Source organism: Panulirus ornatus, chromosome 61, assembly GCF_036320965.1.
Source record: "Panulirus ornatus isolate Po-2019 chromosome 61, ASM3632096v1, whole genome shotgun sequence".
Classification (NCBI taxonomy): domain Eukaryota; kingdom Metazoa; phylum Arthropoda; class Malacostraca; order Decapoda; family Palinuridae; genus Panulirus; species Panulirus ornatus.
In genome coordinates, this window is record NC_092284.1 from 4,106,524 (window position 1) to 4,134,023 (window position 27,500).

The 27,500-nt window shown below is 47.4% G+C and overlaps 1 protein-coding gene across 3 annotated transcripts in view; it reads left to right on the top strand.

The window, feature by feature from the left end:
• The window catches only part of Pde9 (phosphodiesterase 9), a 230,387-nt gene that overhangs the window by 170,612 nt on the left and 32,275 nt on the right, over positions 1-27,500 (top strand). For all 3 annotated transcript variants that reach the window (XM_071696727.1, XM_071696728.1, XM_071696726.1), the window contains exon 3: positions 11,262-11,395. In XM_071696727.1, coding sequence (XP_071552828.1) covers positions 11,293-11,395 — 103 coding nt within the window. In that variant the 5' untranslated portion in view covers positions 11,262-11,292. The remainder of the gene's footprint in view (positions 1-11,261; positions 11,396-27,500) is intronic.

A 27,500-nucleotide genomic window follows, 5' to 3' on the forward strand; every position in this document is an offset into this window, starting at 1 on the left:
GATGATGTGATTATGACACGAAACTGCACTTGGCAACTTATCCTGTTTCATTTTCCCCCTAGTGGACTCATAGCAATATATATATATATATATATATATATATATATATATATATATATATATATATATATATATATATATATATATATATATATATATATATTTTTTTTTTTTTTTTTTTTTTTTATACCTCGTCGCTGTCTCCCGCGTTTGCGAGGTAGCGCAAGGAAACAGACGAAAGAAATGGCCCAACCCCCCCCCATATATATATATATATATATACGGCCGAGGCTAGAGGAATGGTAACAGTGGCTGTCGAGTTCCCTTCCCTTACCGCACATCACCTTACGTGGCTCTCGCCCTGACACACACACACACACACACACACTGACTCCCTCACTCACTCACTTCCTCACTCTCTCTCTCACTCCCTCACATCCTCACACACTCCCTCCCTGACTCCCTCCCTCACACACTCCCTCCCTCCCTCCCTCCCTCCCTCGCCCAGGTACGTGGTCCTCTCTTGGTCACGTGTCTGTGGTCCTCCCTCCCTCCCTCGCCCAGGTACGTGGTCCTCTCTTGGTCACGTGTCTGTGGTCCTCCCTCCCTCCCTCGCCCAGGTACGTGGTCCTCTCTTGGTCACGTGTCTGTGGTCCTCCCTCCCTCCCTCGCCCAGGTACGTGGTCCTCTCTTGGTCACGTGTCTGTGGTCCTCCCTCCCTCCCTCGCCCAGGTACGTGGTCCTCTCTTGGTCACGTGTCTGTGGTCCTCCCTCCCTCCCTCGCCCAGGTACGTGGTCCTCTCTTGGTCACGTGTCTGTGGTCCTCCCTCCCTCCCTCGCCCAGGTACGTGGTCCTCTCTTGGTCACGTGTCTGTGGTCCTCCCTCCCTCCCTCGCCCAGGTACGTGGTCCTCTCTTGGTCACGTGTCTGTGGTCCTCCCTCCCTCCCTCGCCCAGGTACGTGGTCCTCTCTTGGTCACGTGTCTGTGGTCCTCCCTCCCTCCCTCGCCCAGGTACGTGGTCCTCTCTTGGTCACGTGTCTGTGGTCCTCCCTCCCTCCCTCGCCCAGGTACGTGGTCCTCTCTTGGTCACGTGTCTGTGGTCCTCCCTCCCTCCCTCGCCCAGGTACGTGGTCCTCTCTTGGTCACGTGTCTGTGGTCCTCCCTCCCTCCCTCGCCCAGGTACGTGGTCCTCTCTTGGTCACGTGTCTGTGGTCCTCCCTCCCTCCCTCGCCCAGGTACGTGGTCCTCTCTTGGTCACGTGTCTGTGGTCCTCCCTCCCTCCCTCGCCCAGGTACGTGGTCCTCTCTTGGTCACGTGTCTGTGGTCCTCCCTCCCTCCCTCGCCCAGGTACGTGGTCCTCTCTTGGTCACGTGTCTGTGGTCCTCCCTCCCTCCCTCGCCCAGGTACGTGGTCCTCTCTTGGTCACGTGTCTGTGGTCCTCCCTCCCTCCCTCGCCCAGGTACGTGGTCCTCTCTTGGTCACGTGTCTGTGGTCCTCCCTCCCTCCCTCGCCCAGGTACGTGGTCCTCTCTTGGTCACGTGTCTGTGGTCCTCCCTCCCTCCCTCGCCCAGGTACGTGGTCCTCTCTTGGTCACGTGTCTGTGGTCCTCCCTCCCTCCCTCGCACAGGTACGTGGTCCTCTCTTGGTCACGTGTCTGTGGTCCTCCCTCCCTCCCTCGCCCAGGTACGTGGTCCTCTCTTGGTCACGTGTCTGTGGTCCTCCCTCCCTCCCTCGCCCAGGTACGTGGTCCTCTCTTGGTCACGTGTCTGTGGTCCTCCCTCCCTCCCTCGCCCAGGTACGTGGTCCTCTCTTGGTCACGTGTCTGTGGTCCTCCCTCCCTCCCTCGCCCAGGTACGTGGTCCTCTCTTGGTCACGTGTCTGTGGTCCTCCCTCCCTCCCTCGCCCAGGTACGTGGTCCTCTCTTGGTCACGTGTCTGTGGTCCTCCCTCCCTCCCTCGCCCAGGTACGTGGTCCTCTCTTGGTCACGTGTCTGTGGTCCTCCCTCCCTCCCTCGCCCAGGTACGTGGTCCTCTCTTGGTCACGTGTCTGTGGTCCTCCCTCCCTCCCTCGCCCAGGTACGTGGTCCTCTCTTGGTCACGTGTCTGTGGTCCTCCCTCCCTCCCTCGCCCAGGTACGTGGTCCTCTCTTGGTCACGTGTCTGTGGTCCTCCCTCCCTCCCTCGCCCAGGTACGTGGTCCTCTCTTGGTCACGTGTCTGTGGTCCTCCCTCCCTCCCTCGCCCAGGTACGTGGTCCTCTCTTGGTCACGTGTCTGTGGTCCTCCCTCCCTCCCTCGCCCAGGTACGTGGTCCTCTCTTGGTCACGTGTCTGTGGTCCTCCCTCCCTCCCTCGCCCAGGTACGTGGTCCTCTCTTGGTCACGTGTCTGTGGTCCTCCCTCCCTCCCTCGCCCAGGTACGTGGTCCTCTCTTGGTCACGTGTCTGTGGTCCTCCCTCCCTCCCTCGCCCAGGTACGTGGTCCTCTCTTGGTCACGTGTCTGTGGTCCTCCCTCCCTCCCTCGCCCAGGTACGTGGTCCTCTCTTGGTCACGTGTCTGTGGTCCTCCCTCCCTCCCTCGCACAGGTACGTGGTCCTCTCTTGGTCACGTGTCTGTGGTCCTCCCTCCCTCCCTCGCCCAGGTACGTGGTCCTCTCTTGGTCACGTGTCTGTGGTCCTCCCTCCCTCCCTCGCCCAGGTACGTGGTCCTCTCTTGGTCACGTGTCTGTGGTCCTCCCTCCCTCCCTCGCCCAGGTACGTGGTCCTCTCTTGGTCACGTGTCTGTGGTCCTCCCTCCCTCCCTCGCCCAGGTACGTGGTCCTCTCTTGGTCACGTGTCTGTGGTCCTCCCTCCCTCCCTCGCACAGGTACGTGGTCCTCTCTTGGTCACGTGTCGTGGCCCAAATCTCTGGGGTGGGTCGGGCTGGTCAGGTCAGCCGTGGGTTACGCCCCTAAAGCGTCCAATCAAGACCCAGACTCAGATTACTATAGCCTGTAAAAACCTTAGCTTTCTTCCATGCTAGATGGGTCTATCTCCATTGTCCCGCGTGTCTTAGCCCTTAAGCTCGGCTAAAGGGGGGGGGGGGGGACGAAAGTAAGGGCACAGCTAAACCAGAGCTAAAGATCAGCTATACAGCAGAGCTAAACCAGAGCTAAAGATCAGCTATACAGCAGAGCTAAACCAGAGCTAAAGATCAGCTATACGGCAGAGCTAATGATCAGCTATACAGCAGAGCTAAACCAGAGCTAAAGATCAGCTATACAGCAGAGCTAAACCAGAGCTAAAGATCAGCTATACAGCAGAGCTAAACCAGAGCTAAAGATCAGCTATACAGCACAGCTAAACCAGAGCTAAAGATCAATTGAAGGGTCGTGTACCGTCGTGTTCAAGGGTCGTGTACCGTCGTGTTCAAGGGTCGTGTACCGTCGTGTTCAAGGGTCGTGTACCGTCGTGTTCAAGGGTCGTGTACCGTCGTGTTCAAGGGTTGTGTACCGTCGTGTTCAAGGGTCGTGTACCGTCGTGTTCAAGGGTCGTGTACCGTCGTGTTCAAGGGTCGTGTACCGTTGTGATCAAGGGTCGTGTACCGTCGTGTTCAAGGGTCGTGTACCGTCGTGTTCAAGGGTCGTGTACCGTTGTGATCAAGGGTCGTGTACCGTCGTGTTCAAGGGTCGTGTACCGTCGTGTTCAAGGGTCGTGTACCGTCGTGTTCAAGGGTCGTGTACCGTCGTGTTCACGGGTCGTGTACCGTCGTGTTCAAGGGTCGTGTACCGTCGTGTTCAAGGGTCGTGTACCGTCGTGTTCAAGGGTCGTGTACCGTTGTGATCAAGGGTCGTGTACCGTCGTGTTCAAGGGTCGTGTACCGTCGTGTTCAAGGGTCGTGTACCGTCGTGTTCAAGGGTCGTGTACCGTCGTGTTCAAGGGTCGTGTACCGTCGTGTTCAAGGGTCGTGTACCGTCGTGTTCAAGGGTCGTGTACCGTCATGTTCAAGGGTCGTGTACCGTCGTGTGCCGTCGTGTTCAAGGGTTGTGTACCGTCGTGTTCAAGGGTTGTGTACCGTCGTGTTCAATGGGGTCGTAGAAATGGTCTATTACGGATAGACAACCCTTCCTTTATTATCACAAGTGAACACACACACACACACACACACACACACACACACACACACACACACACACACACACACATACACCTCTATGTGTTAGAAAGAGCCGGTCGACCTGCTGGGTTTACGCCCTTGTTAGCCAGGTCGCATTAGATGGGTCGTTCCCCTGTGGATGTGAGTAGTTAAGGGAAAGGGTTAAGTAGAAGTGATGGTTTGGCCATTAACACGTCGAGGGCTTGTAGGGTCCCCCCCCCCCTTCACCTCCCCCCCATTATTACTGTTGACAGCTCCTTCTAGGCCAATGGGGCAAGAGAATGCTCCACCACCATCACCAACCTCCTCCTTCTTCCTTCCCCTTCCCTTTAGGCGGTTTCCAAACGCCCAGAGAGCTGGATTTGGTCCTCAGTGGAGGGAGGGAGGGAAGTGTGGAGGGACTTATACCCTTCTAGGATGGATGGTTGGGGAAGGGAGGGGTGGTCAGTACCTGTTCGAGACGCGTCAGTCTCTTGAATGCACTTTGAGAAAGGAGAAAGGGCACCTCTCGAACCCCCCCCAACCCAACCATTGTTTCCATCACAGCTCAGAAGAATTTGAGGTGAACACAACCATCATCTTTGCTGTCAAAAGACGTGTTATGTTGTTGTGATTATAATAATTCCAGGTGTTGTGGTATTTTACAGTCTCGTCTGAGTCATCTGGATGATGAGCGGGTGTGTGTGTGGGGGCGGGCGAAGGTGTGTCATCTGGATGATGAGGGGGTGTGTGTGTGTGGGGTGTGTGGGGGCGGGCGAAGGTGAGTCATCTGGATGATGAGGGTGTGTGTGTGTGTGGGGTGTGTGGGGGCGGGCGAAGGTGTGTCATCTGGATGATGAGGGTGTGTGTGTGTGGGGTGTGTGGGGGCGGGCGAAGGTGTGTCATCTGGATGATGAGGGGGTGTGTGTGTGGTGTGTGTGGGGGTGGGCGAAGGTGTGTCATCTGGATGATGAGGGGGTGTGTGTGTGTGGGGTGTGTGGGGGTGGGCGAAGGTGTGTCATCTGGATGATGAGGGGGTGTGTGTGTGTGGGGTGTGTGGGGGCGGGCGAAGGTGAGTCATCTGGATGATGAGGGGGTGTGTGTGTGTGGGGTGTGTGGGGGTGGGCGAAGGTGTGTCATCTGGATGATGAGGGGGTGTGTGTGTGGGGTGTGTGGGGGTGGGCGAAGGTGTGTCATCTGGATGATGAGGGGGTGTGTGTGTGGGGTGTGTGGGGGCGGGCGAAGGTGAGTCATCTGGATGATGAGGGTGTGTGTGGGGGTGGGCGAAGGTGTGTATGTGTGGGGGAGACGAGGGAGAAGTCTCTTCTCACTCTTGTCTTCCCACCTGGAAACTCTCTTTGATGATTCTTTCAGGCATTTAATCTCGTCTTACTCTCATATGAGAGATGGTCCTGGAATTGTGTGTGTGTGTGTGTGTGTGTGTGTGTGTGTGTGTGTGTGCGTAGTTGAAAGGGTTGCCATTTGAGTCCATCACATTCCAGTATTTCTCTTTGCGCCTTTTCTTGATGTTTGCTGAAGGACATGGGTCGGTCCTCCACTCTCACTTCCAGCAGAATGGTCTTCGTATTGATTCAATGGGTCGTCCCTCCACTGTCACTTCCAACAGAATGGTCTTCGTATTGATTCAATGGGTCGGTCCTCCACTCTCACTTCCAGCAAAATGGTCTTCGTATTGATTCAATGGGTCGTCCCTCCACTCTCACTTCCAGCAGAATGGTCTTCGTATTGATTCAATGGGTCGTCCCTCCACTGTCACTTCCAGCAGAATGGTCTTCGTATTGATTCAATGGGTCGGTCCTCCACTGTCACTTCCAGCAGAATGGTCTTCGTATTGATTCAATGGGTCGGTCCCTCCACTCTCACTTCCAGCAGAATGGTCTTCGTATTGATTCAATGGGTCGGTCCTCCACTCTCACTTCCAGCAGAATGGTCTTCGTATTGATTCAATGGGTCGGTCCCTCCACTCTCACTTCCAGCAGAATGGTCTTCGTATTGATTCAATGGGTCGGTCCTCCACTCTCACTTCCAGCAGAATGGTCTTCGTATTGATTCAATGGGTCGGTCCTCCACTGTCACTTCCAGCAAAATGGTCTTCGTATTGAGTCAATGGGTCGGTCCTCCACTGTCACTTCCAGCAAAATGGTCTTCGTATTGAGTCAATGGGTCGTCCCTCCACTCTCACTTCCAGCAAAATGGTCTTCGTATTGATTCAGTGGGTCGGTCCCTCCACTCTCACTTCCAGCAAAATGGTCTTCGTATTGAGTCAATGGGTCGGTCCTCCACTCTCACTTCCAGCAGAATGGTCTTCGTATTGATTCCAGGACTGGAAGGAAACAGTCGTTACACCTCGTATTCCAGCAGATGGTGAAAGATGGGACCTGGAAGGTCTTTGTTACCAGCTGTTGAAGAACAGGATTGGAAAGGCCTAACCACCAGCTGTTGAAGAACTGGTTTTGTAAGCCTTGTTCTTCCAGCAGCTGAAGAACTGGTCTGAACGCTTGTATTCCAGTAGCTGGAGAACTGGTCTGGAAGTTCATATTCCAGCAGCTGAAGAACTGGTCTGGAAGGTCATATTCCAGTAGCTGAAGAACTGGTCTGGAAGCTTATGTTTCATTAGTTGAAGAACTGGTCTGGAAATGTATGTTCCAATAGCTGAAGAACTGGTGTGGAAGGTCATATTCCAGTAGCTGAAGAACTGGTCTGGAAGCTTATGTTTCATTAGTTAAAGAACTGGTCTGGAAATGTATGTTCCAATAGCTGAAGAACTGGTGTGGAAGCTCACATTCCAGCAGCTGAAGAACTTGGTCTGGAAGTTCATGTTCTCATGTTCCAGTACCTGAAGAACTTGGTCTGGAAGTTCATGTTTTCATGTTCCAGTACCTGAAGAACTGGTCTTGAACTTCATGTTCTCATGTTCCAGTACCTGAAGAACTGGTCTGGAACTTCATGTTCTCATGTTCCAGTACCTGAAGAACTTGGTCTGGAAGTTCATGTTCTCATGTTCCAGTACCTGAAGAACTGGTCTGGAAGTTCATGTTCTCATGTTCCAGTACCTGAAGAACTGGTCTGGAAGTTCATGTTCTCATGTTCCAGTACCTGAAGAACTGGTCTGGAACTTCATGTTCTCATGTTCCAGTACCTGAAGAACTAGTCTGGAACTTCATGTTCTCATGTTCCAGTACCTGAAGAACTGGTCTGGAAGTTCATGTTCTCATGTTCCAGTACCTGAAGAACTAGTCTGGAAGCTACTCTTGCAGCAGATAAAGAACCATCCTGGAAACTCATCTTCCAACAGATGAAGAACATGATTAATTTTCTTCCTCCAGTTCCTGGAAAAGATTGGCTTGGAAAGTTTACTTTCAAAATGGAAGTCGTGAATTCCAGGTTTGGATTGCCAATATACGTTCTTCATATATGTAAATGGAAAAAAAAAAAAGGGGGATACATAACTTACATCACACGAGAGTGTGTTTACAGTGTTACTCAATTTTTTTTCCTCCCAAATGACTTTTCAATTCCAAATGTGATTTCGTGACATATATATATATATATATTCCAGGGACTGATCATATCCCCTGGAGGGGGCCAAGGAAATTAATCATTAATGCTTATGGAAATAAGTTCTGGATATTATTAAAACTTGGCTTTGGAACTTGGCCTCTTGCTTTAGATGGAGGTAATTACATGATCCATCTGTGTTGCTGCTCTTCATCACACACGTCTTACACAAAGAGTTGATGATGATGTTCTACATGGTTTGTTGAGGTTTGGGGGAAAGTGGAGGAGTTTCGCCTGCTTCTCCTTGAATATAACCAGAGAGAGAGAGAGAGAGAGAGGAGGGGAGCAGTTTTGAGTCTCTGAAGAAGATGGCCTGTTACCATCGAACCACAACATCATTTGCATACATATTCCTTGCATTATTGCGAAGGGGAATAGCTTGTTAGCTCTCTGTCTGTCTCTCTCTCTCTCTCTCTCTCTCTCTCTCTCTCTCTCTCTCTCTCTCTCTCTCTCTCTCTCTCTCTCTCTCTAGTTACATGCTCCCCGGAGCGTTCGTATAATACATTCAACCTTATTTGTACATTTCGGTCTATCTGTGGTTATGTTATAGCAGATTCGAACCCTCCAGACACATTATCATCTGGGGGGGGACCTCACCACCACACCCTCCCTCACCACATCACCACTTCCTCCTCACCCTGGTCGTCACACTCCCTGAACGGCGGAATGGCATTGTCCAGGGGTTACAACCACTCCCCCCTTACCCATTTTCCTTTTTGTTCATACTTACCCCAGTTTTTGACACAAGGTTTCCGATCAACAGTATAACACTTTCGCGAAATTTTCCACCCTACCAAGGGAATGGATTCAGTATTGGCTTCTGTGGAGACAGACGGACAAATAGAAGACCATTTTTCATAGTATAGATTGACAGTTCTTTGCCTTTATATACCCAATTTATCGGCCAACTCTTCTGAGAAGATGAAGAGCTATGATCATTGGACTGACTGACGCGACCAGGGTTCGAACCCATGCGGGCTCAGGGCCCGGGGCGACCCGTGAATATGCACCACGGTTACCAACGCTGACCGCTTCAACCTAACCATTTTCCAGTGAAAAATCATTGTCTCCCTCCGCCATTTCCATTTCATGCCTTGAGTTGAATCTCTCTCTCTCTCTCTCTCTCTCTCTCTCTCTCTCTCTCTCTCTCTCTCTCTCTCTCTCTCTCTCTCTCTCTCTCTCTCTCTCTCTCTCAACCCCCCCTCCCCCACAAAGGGAAGACCTTTGCCAGAAGTTCGAGTGTTTCTGAGACGTGTCGCCAGAGTGGCTTCGAACCCACCCTATTTCTTATCGTTGAACATCGTCTCACACGAGCTGGAAATGGCGTTAATCTTTGGATTTGCCAGTTGGCCACGACCTCAAAGGAGAGACGGTGATGGTGGGGGGAGAGAGAGATGGTAGCGAGACGTCAAAGGTTCCAGAAACATTCCAACACCTTGACAGCTCGTGTTATGTACCGGGTTCGTACCCCGGATTGAATTAAGCATGGGGTTCCCACTCTCCCATGTGAGAGAGTGTGTGTGAGAGGAGAGAAGACATCTCTTACCTCTCACTTGTATTCTGTAGCTCTCCGCTTAAACGAATGGGCCCCCGGCATTGTCCTTCTTTGTAGTACCCGATAAACCGGGATTTAGCTCATGCGTTTACAGACTCGGAGGCTGACGTCACCGGCAGTACGTCACCAATACGTCGTCACTCACAGTGACCTCAGCCATGCGTCACTCCCAGGGCATGGGCTAGGGGCAGCTTCTCAGTAGCTCCTGAGGATGGACTGCTCGCCCAACTCCTAGCGTTTAGAGAGTGGTAATAGAGGAGGGGAGGATTTCCTTGGCTTCCTACACCCCACCACTGCTCCTGCCTTCAATAATACACAGGAAATACTTGGGTAGTATTATCTCTCCCTATGTATATATATATATATATATATATATATATATATATATATATATATATATATATATATATATATATATATATATTGGAAAGGATCACAGTTTTGCGCTTGATCAAGTATATTCCTATGAGTCCATGGTGAATATGAAACACGATAAGTTGCCAAGTGCACTTTCGTGTGATAATCACATCAGGGGACACACAAGAGAAATACAAGTCAGTTGTATATCTTCGTTGTATATCAAGTGACTGGCATATTTCTCTCTTGTGTCTCCCCTGATGATGTGATTATTATGCGAAAGTGCACTTGGCAACTTATCCTGTTTCATTTTCCCCATGGACTCATGGGAATATATATATATATATATATATATATATATATATATATATATATATATATATATATATATATATATATATATATATACACACACACCGTATATAAGACATATAAAGTGGAATTATAGGTCTTTTATAAAAGCCTTGGGGTACATATGCTTCGAACCCTGCCTTTTTTTTCAAAAGCCTGGGTTGACTTAGGTTAGGATGTGAGGAATGTTGTAAGATTAATTACCTCAGCCATGGTACCTGGAGGGGGGGAGACAGACCGACCACCCCCAGGCGCTGGCCACAGGTGATAATTAATTTACCTACGTCCTCCTCTCTCTCTCTCTCTCTCTCTCTCTCTCTCTCTCTCTCTCTCTCTCTCTCTCTCTCTCTCTCTCTCTGATGATATGACGATGATAAAAGCAATATTCATTATACACTTTTCTTCATTGGAAAGATGAAAAACCACCAGTTTATCAATCATAGCCTTCATCAAAACATTTCCTATATATATATATATATATATATATATATATATATATATGAAAGGATCACAATTTTGCGCGTGATCAAGATATTGCTATAAGTCCACAAGGGGGAAAATGAAACAGGATAAGTTGCCAAGTGCACTTTCGTGTCATAATCACATCATCATCAGGGGAGACACAAGAGAGAAATATAACAGTCACTTGATATACATCGAAGACACGAAGCTACGACGCCATTTGGTCAACATGTGATTGTCCAAAAGAACTGACTGTTATATTTCTCTCTTGTGTCTCCTCTGATGATGATGTGATTATGACACGAAACTGCACTTGGCAACTTATCCTGTTTCATTTTCCCCCTAGTGGACTCATAGCAATATCTTGATCACGCGCAAAATTGTGATCCTTTCCAATATATATATATATATATATATATATATATATATATATCGTTCTAGGCTGTTAGGTGTCATTAACTCAGCCACTTTAGCCCCTGTAAGAGGTAATTAAGGTGTCATAAAGAGGTAATTAAGGTGTCAAAGGTCATTTGGCCATTATATTCCATACTCGTGGCCAGTAGATGCCGGTTTAAAGACTTCCAATTAATGTGTGGTTAATTAACAGCTTCCCCTGGTTGGCAATTATATATATATATATATATATATGCTTAAGGGTCATATATATAACAAGGGGGTTCATATATAATAGGGGGTTTCTTATATGACGGAGTGTGAATATATATTTCCAGGGGGTACATCTGTAACAGAGGGTAGGTAGGGGGGTTGATATTTAACGGGTTGGGTACCTATATATAAGGGTGGTGGAGGTCGGCTTGTAACCCAGTTGTCACTCTGTTGGTCATGCAGGAGGTGCTGCTGGTAGGAGGAGGATGCCCGGATGGAGAGCGGCGCCCGCACCACCACCAGCGTCTACTTCACTGTGGGCGACAGACTAGAGGTGGCCCGCCTCCACCCTGAGGCCAGGGGTGATGACGTCAGAGGTAAGACACACACACACGAACACACATATGTTGACACACCACCCCATCCTCCCTCCACAATGGGGGGTTGGGGGGGTAGGGGAGCCTGAGGAAGATATATATATATATATATATATATATATATATATATATATATATATATATGTATATATAGATGGTATTGCAGTTGAGGTCATGGCTATTTACATCACAACTTACTATCTCTCTCTCTCTCTCTCTCTCTCTCTCTCTCTCTCTCTCTCTCTCTCTCTCTCTCTCTCTCTCTCTCTCTCTCCATCTCTATCTATCTATCTATCTCTATCTCTGTTCTCTCTCTCTTTCTATCTCTATCTATTCTCTTTCTCTTTCTATCTATCTATTCTCTCTCTCTCTCTCTCTCTCTCTCTCTCTCTCTCTCTCTCTCTCTCTCTCTCTCTCTCTCTCTCTCTGCCTATATCTCTATCTCTCTATCTATCTATCTATCTATATCTCTATCTCTATCTATCTATATCTCTATCTCTCTATGTATCTGTCTATAAAACTTAGGTAATAATTACCTTTTACTGACGCAGCAACGTATTATTAATAATAAATGATAACACATTTATTTCTATGCTAATACCATTTGATCCCCTTTATTTATTAATAGTATTTAACATGGGTTATAATAGCATGGCATACATGCGATTATTATTAATTAATTAATCAATTTCTTTAATATTTTGTTAATTGTTTAACGTAAAAATGATTTATACTGTGTCATAACGTGATGTAAACAAATTTACAAAATTATTTACTGTGTCATCACAACTTGTGATGTTGTAAAACCTGTAAAGCCATTGCGCATGCGTGAGAGAGAGAGAGAGAGAGAGAGAGAGAGAGAGAGAGAGAGAGAGAGAGAGAGAGAGAGAGAGAGAGAGAGAGGTAACCCTCCCCCCGTTTTCTATGGCGGGCATACGCCATTATGGCTTTTGAACACTACATTATTTTTGATTAATTATAGTAAATAGATATAAGCCATTGCGCATGCGTGAGAGAGAGAGAGAGAGAGAGAGAGAGAGAGAGAGCGGTGTAACCATCCCCTCCCCGTTTTCTATGGCGGGTCGTATGCATTATATACCCCCTCCCCCCCACCCCCCACATCCAACATAGCCCCACTAGCTGTGTTACATGGGTCCAGACCCCACCACACACACCCCACCTTCCCCCTGTGTTAATATAGTCCCCTGTGTGTGTGTCTGTGTCTGTGTGTGTGTCTGTGTGTATGTGTGTGTGTGTATGTCTGTGTGTGTTTGTGTATGTGTGTGTGTCTGTGTGTGTGTTTGTGTCTGTGTCTGTGTGTTTGTGTCTGTGTGTCTGTTGCCCCCCCCCCCCCCCTTATAATGGGAGCATCTCACACGCGCCCGGAGGGTCCTGTGTATCGGGCGCGTCACCCATCATGATTATTTATGTATGCACGGGCCCCTTCCACCCCGGCGTGTCACACGGGGTCATTCCAGCCATGTTAACCTCTCCATTCACAGGCTCGGCTACTGGCGGGGGGGCGGGGGACGATATTATAGCAGTATCTGCTATGTTATAGTGGCTGGGGACGATGTTATAGCAGTATCTGCTATGTTATAGTGGCTGGGGACGATGTTATAGCAGTATCTGCTATGTTATAGTGGCTGGGGACGATGTTATAGCAGTATCTGCTATGTTATAGTGGCTGGGGACGATGTTGTAGCAGTATCTGCTATGTTATAGTGGCTGGGGACGATGTTATAGCAGTATCTGCTATGTTATAGTGGCTGGGGACGATGTTATAGCAGTATCTGCTGTGTTATAGTGGCTGGGGACGATGTTATAGCAGTATCTGCTATGTTATAGTGGCTAGGGACGATGTTGTAGTAGTATCTGCTATGTTATAGTGGCTGGGGACGATGTTATAGCAGTATCTGCTATGTTATAGTGGCTGGGGACGATGTTATAGCAGTATCTGCTATGTTATAGTGGCTGGGGACGATGTTATAGCAGTATCTGCTATGTTATAGTGGCTGGGGACGATGTTATAGCAGTATCTGCTGTGTTATAGTGGCTGGGGACGATGTTATAGCAGTACCTGCTATGTTATAGTGGCTGGGGACGATGTTATAGCAGTATCTGCTATGTTATAGTGGCTGGGGACGATGTTATAGCAGTATCTGCTATGTTATAGTGGCTGGGGACGATGTTATGGCAGTATCTGCTATGTTATAGTGGCTGGGGACGATGTTATAGCAGTATCTGCTATGTTATAGTGGCTGGGGACGATGTTATAGCAGTATCTGCTATGTTATAGTGGCTGGGGACGATGTTATAGCAGTATCTGCTATGTTATAGTGGCTGGGGACGATGTTATAGCAGTATCTGCTATGTTATAGTGGCTGGGGACGATGTTATAGCAGTATCTGCTATGTTATAGTGGCTGGGGACGATGTTATGGCAGTATCTGCTATGTTATAGTGGCTGGGGACGATGTTATAGCAGTATCTGCTATGTTATAGTGGCTGGGGACGATGTTGTAGCAGTATCTGCTATGTTATAGTGGCTGGGGACGATGTTATAGCAGTATCTGCTATGTTATAGTGGCTGGGGACGATGTTATAGCAGTATCTGCTATGTTATAGTGGCTGGGGACGATGTTATGGCAGTATCTGCTATGTTATAGTGGCTGGGGACGATGTTATAGCAGTATCTGCTATGTTACAGTGGCTGGGGACGATGTTATAGCAGTATCTGCTATGTTATAGTGGCTAGGGACGATGTTATGGCAGTATATATATGATAATGGAAGGGTAGGTACTAAAGGGGTATATATATAATATGATAATGGAAGGGAAGATCCAGGAAGAGTGATGTATGATGGGCGACGTATGTAGTGGAAGAACACGTCAACATGGAAGGGTTAAGGGCGCGTGACGTGGGTGGGAGAGCAAGATGAAGTAAGTTAAGCAATGTGATCTCATTGTCTCTTCTTTCTCATGGATATAATGATGGAAGGGCATTCTTCAGGCAGTGAAGGAAAGGATAGAAGTGGCAGTGAAGGAAATGATAGAAGTGGCAGTGAAGGTAATGATAGAAGTGGCAGTGAAGGAAGTGATAGAAGTGGCAGTGAAGGAAGTGATAGAAGTGATAACCACTGGAATTGAAGATGAACATGAGTTGATGAGATGAATAACATCGTTTTCTTTTCTTATATCCTCATTAAACCTATTCATTAATCTCAAAGTCACTAAAGTTATTATTCATATCAATAATTTTACGTATTTCATGTTCTCTAAGTCATTCCAAGACTCCAGAGTCCATTTTCCATCTTAAAATCACAAAATGGAAATGAAAGATTGGGGTCATTTGTATAATGGTAAGATCAAAGAGACTGGGAACCTTCATCATAACCTCCCAGGGATACGCCCTTAATACCTGGTGGCAAGATGGTCACCAGCCCCCCGTTCATTGGCCAGGGCGCACCATGGCTGCCATGTGATTGGCTGGTGAAGATGACCTTGTGTTTATGTGTGTGGAGGGAGGGGGGGGGGGATGTAATTACACACGGTCCTAAAGACGAAAATCCAGACTAAAACGTGTCATATCAGTCCATCTGTACCCGTCAGGGAGACAAACAAGGATGTAAATAATAAACAAACCATGGAACCAGAATGGTGAGCCCTTAATCAACCCTATTTATGACCCTAATTACCCTGATGCCAATTAACCAGACGGCTAACAACCCCCCCACGTCAAAAATGAGGGTAATTACCCTTTACCTGTGAGACAAGATCATGTCAACAACCCCGGAAGGACAAAAAGAGCAAGTTCAGACTGAGAAAATGAGCGACACCCCAGAATGGAAACTCCCGGGTCGTGCGTGCTAATGGCGCGCGGGACGAGAGGTTGGGCATCTCACCGCCAGAGGCGCTGCGCGTCGTGCCGTCTGTATATCCGGTTACCGCCCGGGCGCTAATGATCTCGTCTTCTCTCTCTCTCTCTCTCTCTCTCTCTCTCTCTCTCTCTCTCTCTCTCTCTCTCTCTCTCTCTCTCTCTCTCTCTCTCTCTCTCTATTTTGAACTTGAGGGAAAGATCAGATGAACAGCTAGGGGGGAGAGTGGATAAGGCCATGGCCGGCATGGATATTACGCTTCGCTTGTGGCAGCGAGCGGCATCCGCAACACAGGCTGATGATTAAACGTCGGTGCCCGCAACACAGGCAGAAACAACGACTCCCGCAACACAAGCCAGAGTTACATCGGCACCCGCAACACAAGCAGAAGCGTTGGTATTCGCAACATGTGTTTAAATATAATAGTTTCTATCCCAAGATTTAATTAAGATCATGAGAATAATATTTTTCCTTAATAGCCATTAATAAATCTCATAATATACTTGTGAAAAATGAATAAATCGACATGAAACTGCCAAGAAAAAAAAATAGAACTGGAGACAGCGAAGCTGGCAACATTGCCTCAGTTGCCAGATCTCGCAATATATAACGTTAATATATAACGATATTCGTTATGCATTAACTTGCTCATACGTGGCTCGTCTGTGATGGCGTTACTTACTCCATAATGAAGCTAGAAAGTTTGTTTACTTATTATATCCAGCACAAGGGTCGTGTACCGTCGTGTTCAAGGGTCGTGTACCGTCGTGTTCAAGGGTCGTGTACCGTCGTGTTCAAGGGTCGTGTACCGTCGTGTTCAAGGGTCGTGTACCGTCGTGTTCAAGGGTCGCAGAGTAACCATCAACAAAGGACAGTCTTAACATAGCACAATTTACGGCCAAACTTCCCGCCATTATCATAATATGTGCCTCCTGAGACGAGACCTGGGGCCTCCACCAATGAGCGGGAGGGAGATGTCCTCCCCAACAGCCAATCACGTACCCTCTGTCTCAGCCCCGTCAGCCAATCACCGAAAACTGCGCCACAATACGTCATCTGAGCCCCTCAGCCAATCATGGAAAAGTGCATCATAAAACGTCATTTTAGCAAGTCAGCCAATCAGCTTCATGACACGTCATCTTAGCAAGTCAGCCAATCAGCTTCATGACACGTCATTTTATTAGCCATTCAGGGAAGACTACGTCATAATTCATGTTATTACCTCCTAAGTCAGTCACAGAAAATGCGTCATCATAGCCCCTCTGCCAATAACAGGAAACTACGTCATCTTACGTCATCAGCCAATTACAACAAAATACGTCATGATGCGTCAAAATTCACCATGTTAGCCCATCAGCCAATCACAGAATCACGCCATAATAGCCATCCTAGCCCTCAACCAATCACAGAAAACAACGTCATACTACGTCATCTTGTCACTAGTCAATTTTAGGATACGTCATAACGCGTCACCTTAGCCCGTCAGCCAATCACAGAAGGCGTCATAATGCGTCATCTAAGCATCTCAGCCAATGAGAAAACTGCGTTGACATTGGTACGGTCCATTAAGACAGAACCTTGCACTGTACACGGACGGGTCATGACCCTTCCATCTCGTTAACTCTTTCCGTCCGCTGTATCCCAGCCACTGAGCCCAATCACTCTAGGATTAGCCGTTATGAAGACCCATCTTTAACTGTTGAATTCCCTTCCCTCTCCCATCTTTATCTCTCTCTTATATCATTTCCATCTTGTGTATATCCATATTTACAAACACGTACAGTCGGCCATGAGTATAAGGGATTACCTTACCCGATCCATGACGATTACATTAGACAAATGAATTACGTAAGGAGCTAACGCAGCAAGGAGTAGGCTCACTGGCTAGCTCCCTCCCCCCTGGGCGCGCCATATTGCTGCCGGTAGACTCGCGGTCTAGCTAGCCTCCCTCCCCAGAGGCCGCCATATTGGATGTTATTGTTCCGGGAAAATCACGGTTGGGCGACACTCACACACGAGATTGATGTCGATGTCTGCCTTACAGACAGGGACACACGTCTCATATACTCTCCTCCCTCCTGTCTTGTGCTTAATGAAGACTAATAGCGCCTCCCTCCTCCTCCCCTTTGTGTCATAAGGGGCAAGAAAATGTCACGCGAGGGAGTGCTGCGCAGTCGCGCAGTGGGAGGGTCTTGCGCATCTCGACCTTCAGTCTCGAATTGAAACATCAGATGGCCTCATTTACCGTTGATTTGTTTATATATATATATATATATATATATATATATATATATATATATATATATATATATATATATATATATATATATATTCCTATGAGTCCACAGGGAAAATGAAACACGATAAGTTCCCAAGTGCACTTTCGTGTAATAATCACATCATCACATTTATCTTTCCATCAGCGGAACATATTTACCTTTTATTTCTATATAAACAACATCTCTTTATATTCTTAATCAATTTACACACATATTTATATTTCATTTATCTTATCTATTTACTCCTTCTGTAATTGTAAACTTTTATTTATCTTAGATTCTAATAATAATAATAATGGACTTGACCCCCGTATATCACATTATTCTTTCTTTTCCTCAAGTGGGAGATCCCTCACGCCTTTGTGAGTTACTCGTTTTCTTTTCTACAGAAAATGGCGCATTTTTTTTTTTAATGATTTTTTAGGAAATGGCGTTCAAAGTAAGTGAGTTACCCCGGAGAAGGCACTTGACCGAAGAAAATGGGCCGGATGCTGTTATAAGAGAAAACGTATATACGGCAATGGCTCGCTGCACAGCTATAGAAGAAAATGTTCTGAGGACGATATATATTTATCATAGAAAATGGTCGGATGGTGTCTTGTATAGTGTGAAGATGAATTTAATAGAAAGAAAATGGGTCATGAAAGTTACCCTGGGGACGGGTGTGGGAGGAAAAAAATAAAAATCTATCAAAGAAAATGATTAGGCGGCTCTTATCAAAGAAAACGGATGGCGGTGGGGGGGGACTTGAGAATCTCGTGGGATAATCAAGTGACTTGAGTTCCATCAGCCAAGCTCATAATGGGACCTATGCATCAAAGGGTCATCTCCCTACCCTCTCCTCATGCAAATGACGCTCTTATGGACCTGGGCGAAATTTCCCCCCAAATTAGGACAGTCTCCCCTCCTCGTGGCCCACTGTGTCGTTTGAAAGAAAACGGTTTGCCCGGTGAGGCATTTTCACGGTAGATTGCTTTATGCGCAGCGTTACGACGCAGGGTACTGTTGGTGTGTTGATGGTACACCCTCCCCCTGGCTGTACCGGTCCCCAGTACACCCTCCCCCTGGCTGTACCGGCCCCCAGTACACCCTCCCCCGTGGCTGTACCTGCCCCAGTACACCCTCCCCCTGGTTGTACCGGCCCCCAGTACACCCTCCCCCTGGCTGTACCGGTCCCCAGTACACCCTCCCCTGGCTGTACCGGTCCCCAGTACCCTCCCCCTGGCTGTACCGGTCCCCAGTACACCCTCCCCCTGGCTGTACCGGTCCCCAGTAGACCCTCCCCCTGGCTGTACCGGTCCCCAGTACACCCTCCCCCTGGCTGTACCGGCCCCCAGTACACCCTCCCCCTGGCTGTACCGGTCCCCAGTACACCCTCCTCTGGCTGTACCGGCCCCCAGTACACCCTCCCCCTGGCTGTACCGGCCCCCAGTACACCCTCCCCCTGGCTGTACCGGCCCCCAGTACATCCTCCCCCTGGCTGTACCGGCCCCCAGTACACCCTCCCCATGGCTGTACCGGCCCCCAGTACACCCTCCCCCTAGCTGTACCGGCCCCCAGTACACCCTCCCCTGGCTGTACCGGCCCCCAGTACACCCTCCCCCAGGCTGTACCGGTCCCCAGTACACCCTCCCCCTGGCTGTACCGGCCCCCAGTACACCCTCCCCCTGGCTGTACCGGCCCCCAGTACACCCTCCCCCTGGCTGTACCGGTCCCCGGTACACCCTCCCCCTGGCTGTACCGGTCCCCACTACACCCTTCCCTGGCTGTACCGGTCCCCAGTACACCCTCCCCCTGGCTGTACCGGTCCCCGGTACACCCTCCCCCTGGCTGTACCGGTCCCCAGTACACCCTCCCCTGGCTGTACCGGCCCCCAGTACACCCTCCCCTGGCTGTACCGGCCCCCAGTACACCCTCCACTGGCTGTACCGGCCCCCAGTACTTCCTCCCCCTGGCTGTACCGGTCCCCAGTACACCCTCCCCTGGCTGTACCGGTCCCCAGTACACCCTCCCCTGGCTGTACCGGTCCCCAGTACACCCTCCCCTGGCTGTACCGGCCCCCAGTACACCCTCGCCCTAGGTGTACCGGCCCCCAGTACATCCTCCCCCTGGCTGTACCAGCCCCCAGTACACCCTCCCCCTGGCTGTACCGGTCCCCAGTACCCTCCCCCTGGCTGTACCGGCCCCCAGTACACCCTCCCCCTGGCTGTACCGGCCCCCAGTACACCCTCCCCCTGACTGTACCGGTCCCCAGTACACCCTCCCCTGGCTGTACCGGTCCCAGTACACCCTCCCCCTGGCTGTACCGGTCCCCAGTACACCCTCCCCCTGGCTGTACCGGCCCCCAGTACACCCTCCCCCTGGCTGTACCGGTCCCCAGTACACCCTCCCCTGGTTGTACCGGCCACCAGTACACCCTCCCCCTGGCTGTACCGGCCCCCAGTACACCCTCCCCTGGCTGTACCGGCCCCCAGTACACCCTCCCCTGGCTGTACCGGCCCCCAGTACACCCTCCCCCTAGCTGTACCGGCCCCCAGTACACCCAGGTCCTGGACCATCTGCCACATGACGACAACGGTTGACTGTGAGTGACGTCACCAAGCGCTTTGATGGTGCAGACACCCCCCCCCCCCTCCTCCACCTGCCGGGGGATGTGTGGAGGAAGCCAAGCTGGGGGGGGGGGGGGACGCCAGGTTTGGGGGAGGAAGACAAGGTGAGTCGTGTGTGTGTGTGGAGGAAGCCAAAGATGGTAAGGGGGGGTGTATGTTGGAAGACCAATATGGGGTGAACGTGCGCCGAGGAAGCCAAAGTGGACCTACGATTATATGGAGGAAGCCAAAGTGGACCTACGATTATATGGAGGAAGCCAAAGTGGACCTACGATTATATGGAGGAAGCCAAAGTGGACCTACGATTATATGGAGGAAGCCAAAGTGGACCTACGATTATATGGAGGAAGCCAAAGTGGACCTACGATTATATGGAGGAAGCCAAAGTGGACCTACGATTATATGGAGGAAGCCAAAGTGGAAGTAGGATTTAGTGGAGGAAGCCAAAGTGGACCTACGATTATATGGAGGAAGCCAAAGTGGAAGTAGGGATTAGTGGAGGAAGCCAAAATGGAGGTAGGAATTAGTGGAGGAAGCCCAAGCGGAGGTAGGAATTAGTGGAGGAAGCCAAAATGGAGGTAGGAATTAGTGGAGGAAGCCAAAATGGAGGTAGGAATTAATGGAGGAAGCCAAAATGGAGGTAGGAATAAGTGGAGGAAGCCTAACTGGAGGTAGGAATTAGTGGAGGAAGCCAAACTGGAGGTAGGAATTAGTGGAGGAAGCCAAAGTGGAGGAATGAATTAGTGGAGGAAGCCAAAGTGGAGGTAGGAATTAGTGGAGGAGGCCAGAGTGGAGGTAGGAATTAGTGGAGGAAGCCAAAATGGAGGTAGGAATTAGTGGAGGAAGCCAAACTGGAGGTAGGAATTAGTGGAGGAAGCCAAAGTGGAGGTATGAATTAGTGGAGGAAGCCAAAGTGGAGGTAGGAATTAGTGGAGGAAGCCAAAGTGGAGGTAGGAATTAGTGGAGGAAGCCTAGGTGGAGGTAGGAATTAGTGGAGGAAGCCAAAGTGGAGGTAGGAATTAGTGGAGGAAGCCAAAGTGGAGGTAGGAATTAGTGGAGGAAGCCAAAATGGAGGTAGGAATTAGTGGAGGAAGCCAAAATGGAGGTAGGAATTAGTGGAGGAAGCCAAAATGGAGGTAGGAATTAGTGGAGGAAGCCAGAGTGGAGGTAGGAATTAGTGGAGGAAGCCAAAATGGAGGTAGGAATTAGTGGAGGAAGCCAAAGTGGAGGTAGGAATTAGTGGAGGAAGCCAAAGTGGAGGTAGGAATTAGTGGAGGAAGCCTAACTGGAGGTAGGAATTAGTGGAGGAAGCCAAAGTGGAGGTAGGAATTAGTGGAGGAAGCCAAAGTGGAGGTAGGAATTAGTGGAGGAAGCCAAAGTGGAGGTAGGAATTAGTGGAGGAAGCCAAAGTGGAGGTAGGAATTAGTGGAGGAAGCCAAAGTGGAGGTAGGAATTAGTGGAGGAAGCCAAAGTGGAGGTAGGAATTAGTGGAGGAAGCCAAAGTGGAGGTAGAAATTAGTGGAGGAAGCCTAAGTGGAGGTAGGAATTAGTGGAGGAAGCCAAAGTGGAGGTAGGAATTAGTAGAGGAAGCCAAAGTGGAGGTAGGAATTAGTGGAGGAAGCCAAAGTGGAGGTTGGAATTAGTGGAGCAAACCAAAATAGATAGTGTTACATCGAGAAAGTCAAAGTAATGATCTCTGTGTGGAGGAAGTCAAAATGGAGGTCATTTTCATGTGATTGGCTGGCTGCCTTACAGCCAGCCAATCACATCCCACGTTACATCACCGGCCGGTAACCTTGCCGTACAGGGTAGCCAATCCCCTGCCGCGTTACATGATAGCCAGCCAATCCCCTGCCGCGTTACATGATAGCCAGCCAATCCCCTGCCGCGTTACATGATAGCCAGCCAATCCCCTGCCGCGTTACATGATAGCCAGCCAATCCCCTGCCACGTTACATGATAGCCAGCCAATCCCCTGCCGCGTTACATGATAGCCAGCCAATCCCCTGCCGCGTTACATGATAGCCAGCCAATCCCCTGCCACGTTACATGATAGCCAGCCAATCCCCTGCCACGTTTCATGATAGCCAGCCAATCCCCTGCCGCGTTACATGATAGCCAGCCAATCCCCTGCCGCGTTACATGATAGCCAGCCAATCCCCTGCCGCGTTACATGATAGCCAGCCAATCCCCTGCCGCGTTACATGATAGCCAGCCAATCCCCTGCCGCGTTATATGATAGCCAGCCAATCCCCTGCCACGTTACATGATAGCCAGCCAATCCCCTGCCACGTTACATGATAGCCAGCCAATCCCCTGCCACGTTACATGATAGCCAGCCAATCCCCTGCCACGTTACATGATAGCCAGCCAATCCCCTGCCGCGTTACATGATAGCCAGCCAATCCCCTGCCACGTTACATGATAGCCAGCCAATCCCCTGCCGCGTTACATGATAGCCAGCCAATCCCCTGCCGCGTTACATGATAGCCAGCCAATCCCCTGCTACGTTACATGATAGCTAGCCAATCCCCTGCCGCGTTACATGATAGCTAGCCAATCCCCTGCCGCGTTACATGATAGCTAGCCAATCCCCTGCCACGTTACATGATAGCCAGCCAATCCCCTGCCACGTTACATGATAGCCAGCCAATCCCCTGCTACGTTACATGATAGCTAGCCAATCCCCTGCCACGTTACATGATAGCCAGCCAATCCCCTGCCACGTTACATGATAGCCAGCCAATCCCCTGCCACGTTACATGATAGCCAGCCAATCCCCTGCCGCGTTACATGATAGCCAGCCAATCCCCTGCCACGTTACATGATAGCCAGCCAATCCCCTGCCACGTTACATGATAGCCAGCCAATCCCCTGCCACATTACATGATAGCCAGCCAATCCCCTGCCGCGTTACATGATAGCTAGCCAATCCCCTGCCGCGTTACATGATAGCCAGCCAATCCCCTGCCACGTTACATGATAGCCAGCCAATCCCCTGCCACGTTACATGATAGCCAGCCAATCCCCTGCCGCGTTACATGATAGCCAGCCAATCCCCTGCCACGTTACATGATAGCCAGCCAATCCCCTGCCACGTTACATGATAGCCAGCCAATCCCCGAGCCTGGCCTCACAGCCCACTGAGCCGGAAGCACACACCGCCAGGGTTCGTATCCAGTTGAAAATATATTGGCCAGCTTATAAAGGTGAGGTTCTCATACAATAACAACAGACGAACGAACTCTACAAACTCAAAATGAAATATTAAAAATATTTTTAGAAGAAAAAACAAATTATATTAAGGGAAATAAATGACTTGTTAATGTAATTCCTGCAGAGAAAAATTAATTGATTAATTATGATGAATTTTATCAGGAAAATCTGGCAACCCCAGAATTTTAAAAATCATTGCAATTTAAATTATTTAAATTTTTTTCTCTTTAAAAAATTTCAATGATTAATTTTGAGATTTTTTTATATATTGATATAAGTTGGCACGACGATATATATATATATATATATATATATATATATATATATATATATATATATATATATATATATATATATATATATATATATTTTTTTTTTTTTTCATACTATTCGCCATTTCCCGCGATAGCGAGGTAGCGTTAAGAATAGAGGACTGGGCCTTTGAGGGAATATCCTCACCTGGCCTTCTTCTCTGTTCCTTCTTTTGGAAAATTAAAAAAAAAAAAAAAAATGAAACAGGATAAGTTGCCAAGTGCAGTTTCGTGTCATAATCACATCATCAGGGGAGACACAAGAGAGAAATATAACAGTCACTTGATATACATCGAAGAGACGAAGCTACGACGCCATTTGGTAAATATGTGATAAATATATATATATATATACACTCCCTCCCACCCACTCACCTCCCTAGAATCGAACCCGTGTCCTTCATATTGTGTAACCCACCTCGAGTCCTCCCCACCCAACCACCCACCCCCCACCCAATACGCTCGTTAAATGTGGCTATTTATATGTATATATTTTTTCTCTCCCCCCTTCCCCCCTTTTCAACTCCCCCTGGGGGATTGGGGGGGGGGGGGATTTGGGGATGGCCGTGTACACACGGGAATCCAAATCAAACACGGCGCACTTTGATGTCCCCGATTCTCGTTTTCGATGGCTGTTCATGTTCGAGTTATTTACGGACGGTAGAAAATGGGATGTGGGGAAAATGGGATGTGGGGTGGTGTTTGCTGTATGACCCCCCCGTGACACACCCCCCCCAGACGTGACGTCATTACTGGGGGTGTCATGCTGGCATGGTTCTGTGTCACGTGCAGTTTGCAGATGATGACCTGACCTTCTCAAGGTCAGAGACGAGAGGTCAAAGGTCAAACTTTGCTCATGCGTTCTAATTAAGGAGGTTTAGACCCCGTTAACTAAACTGTGGGGTCATTTATCCGTAGAATTATTTACCCGTAAATGTAAATAACATTCAAGTAAAGGAATTATTATGGTAAATTATCTTACGTTTATGGATATATTTATGTGTGTTTGATGATGGGTCAGGTCAGGTCATAAACATGTACTGTTATATTCATAATGATAATGATTTATCAGAATAATAATGATGGTAATTATTGTTATTATTATTATTATTATTATTGCTATTATTATCAATATTATTATTGCTATTATTATTAATATTATTATTGCTATTATTATTATTATTGCTATTATTATTAATATTGTTATTGCTATTATTATTATTATATTATTTTTGCTATTATTATTATTATATTATTTTTGCTATTATTATTAATATTATTATTCCTATTATTATTATTATTATTATTATTATTATTATTATTATTATTGCTATTATTATTAATATTATTATTCCTATTATTATTATTATTATTATTATTATTATTATTATTATTATTGCTATTATTATTGATATTATTGCTATTATTATTATTATTATAATTATTATTATTATTGTTATTATTGCTATTGTTATTAATATTATCATTATTATTATTATTATTGTCATTATCATCATTATTATTATTGCTATTATTATTAATATTATTATTGCTATTATTATTATTATTGCTATTATTATTAATATTATTATTGCTATTATTATTATTATTTTTATTATTATTATTAATATTATTATTGCTATTATTATTATTATTATTATTGCTATTATTATTGATATAATTATTGCTATTATTATTATTATTATTATTGCTATTATTATTGATATAATTATTGCTATTATTATTATTATTATTATTGCTATTATTAATATTATTATTGCTATTATTATTATTGCTATTATTATTAATATTATTATTGCTATTGTTATTATTATTATTATTATTGCTATTATCATTAATATTATTATTGCTATTATTATCATTGCTATCATTATTAATATTATTGTTATTATTATTATTGCTATTATTATTGATATTATTGCTATTATTATTATTATTATTATTATTATTATTGCTATTATTATTATTGTTATTATTATTATTGTTATTATTGCTTTTGTTATTAATATTATTATTGTTATTATTATTATTAGTAGTATTAGTATTATCATTATTATTGCTATTATTATTATTATTATTATTACTATTATTATTATTATTATTATTATTATTATTATTATTGTTATAATTATTATTATTATTATTATTATTATTATTATTATTTATCAATAGGTTTCGCTTATGTATGTCTGTGTGTGTGTTTGTATGTGTATTTTCTATACAGGAGGGGGGTGGAAAGTGTATACACAGGGAGTGGGGAGTGTACACAGGGAAGGCGGGAGGGTAGTGTACACAGGTAGTGGGGTTGTGGTACGGGTCCAGGGAGGGACCTGTGTGGCGCAGGACCATATTTTCATCGCTGACACACAATGGCCATGTTTGGTCGTCCTGATGGGGGATCTCTCTCTCTCTCTCTCTCTCTCTCTCTCTCTCTCTCTCTCTCTCTCTCTCTCTCTCTCTCTCTCTCTCTCTCTCTCTCTCTGTTTGTGTGTTGACGTCACCTCCTACCAGCCACTCATCTACCAATGAGAGTCGACTACTCCAAGCGTGTGACGTCGCCTCCTGCCAGCCACTCATCTACCAATGAGAGTCGACTACTCCAAGCGTGTGACGTCGCCTCCTGCCAGCCACTCATCTACCAATGAGAGTCGACTACTCCAAGCGTGTGACGTCACCGTGCCAGCCACTCATCTACCAATGAGAGTCGACTACTCCAAGCGTGTGACGTCGCCTCCTGCCAGCCACTCATCTACCAATGAGAGTCGACTACTCCAATCGTGTGACGTCACCTCCTGCCAGCCACTCATCTACCAATGAGAGTCGACTACTTCCAAGCTTGTGACGTCACCTCGTGCCAGCCACTCATCTACCAATGAGAGTCGACTACTCCAAGCATATGACGTCACCTCCTGCCAGCCACTCATCTACCAATGAGAGTCGACTCCTCCAAGCTTGTGACGTCACCTCCTGCCAGCCACTCATCGACCAATGAGAGTCGACTATCTGTCCACGTCACCAACTCAAATTTATATCCTCCATATAGATATTCATTTTCCCCAAATTTTCGAATATTCTGTATAATATTCCTTCTCGACTGACCTAAGGTATGATATTTAGGTCCATTTAAAGTCTCTCATGACCATTTTCATGGCAAAATTGACGATGTTGAGCCGGAGGGAGCGGTGGGTGTGTGGGGGTAACACCCCCCCCCCTGCCCCCTGCTGTATTACCCTCTGTTACAATTCAGTCCATGTCCTCGTGACGTCACCGTCACTCTCCCGTTACTTGAACGTTCCTCCCCTTCCCCTACTCTGCCGTCACCAGCGTTATTTTGCCGTGTGTTACAGCAGTGATCATGTGTTATTTTGCCGTGTGTATTACAGCCGTGACCATGCATTATTTAGCCGTGTGTTACAGCCGTGACCATGCGTTATTTTGCCATGTGTGTTAGACATCTATCCCCAAGCGTTATTTTGCCTTGTGTGTGACATCCGTCCTCCCATACGTTATTTTGCCATGTGTTACATCCATCCCCATGCGTTATTTTGCCATGTGTTACATCCATCCCCATGCGTTATTTTGCCATGTGTGACATCCATCCCCATTCGTTATTTTGCCGTGTGTCTGACATCCATCCCCATTCGTTATTTTGCCATGTTACATCCATCCCATGCGTTATTTTGCCATGTGTGACATCCATCCCCAAGCGTTATTTTGCCTTGTGTGTGACATCCATCCCCATTCGTTATTTTGCCGTGTGTGTGTTACATCCACCCCCCCATCATGCGTTAT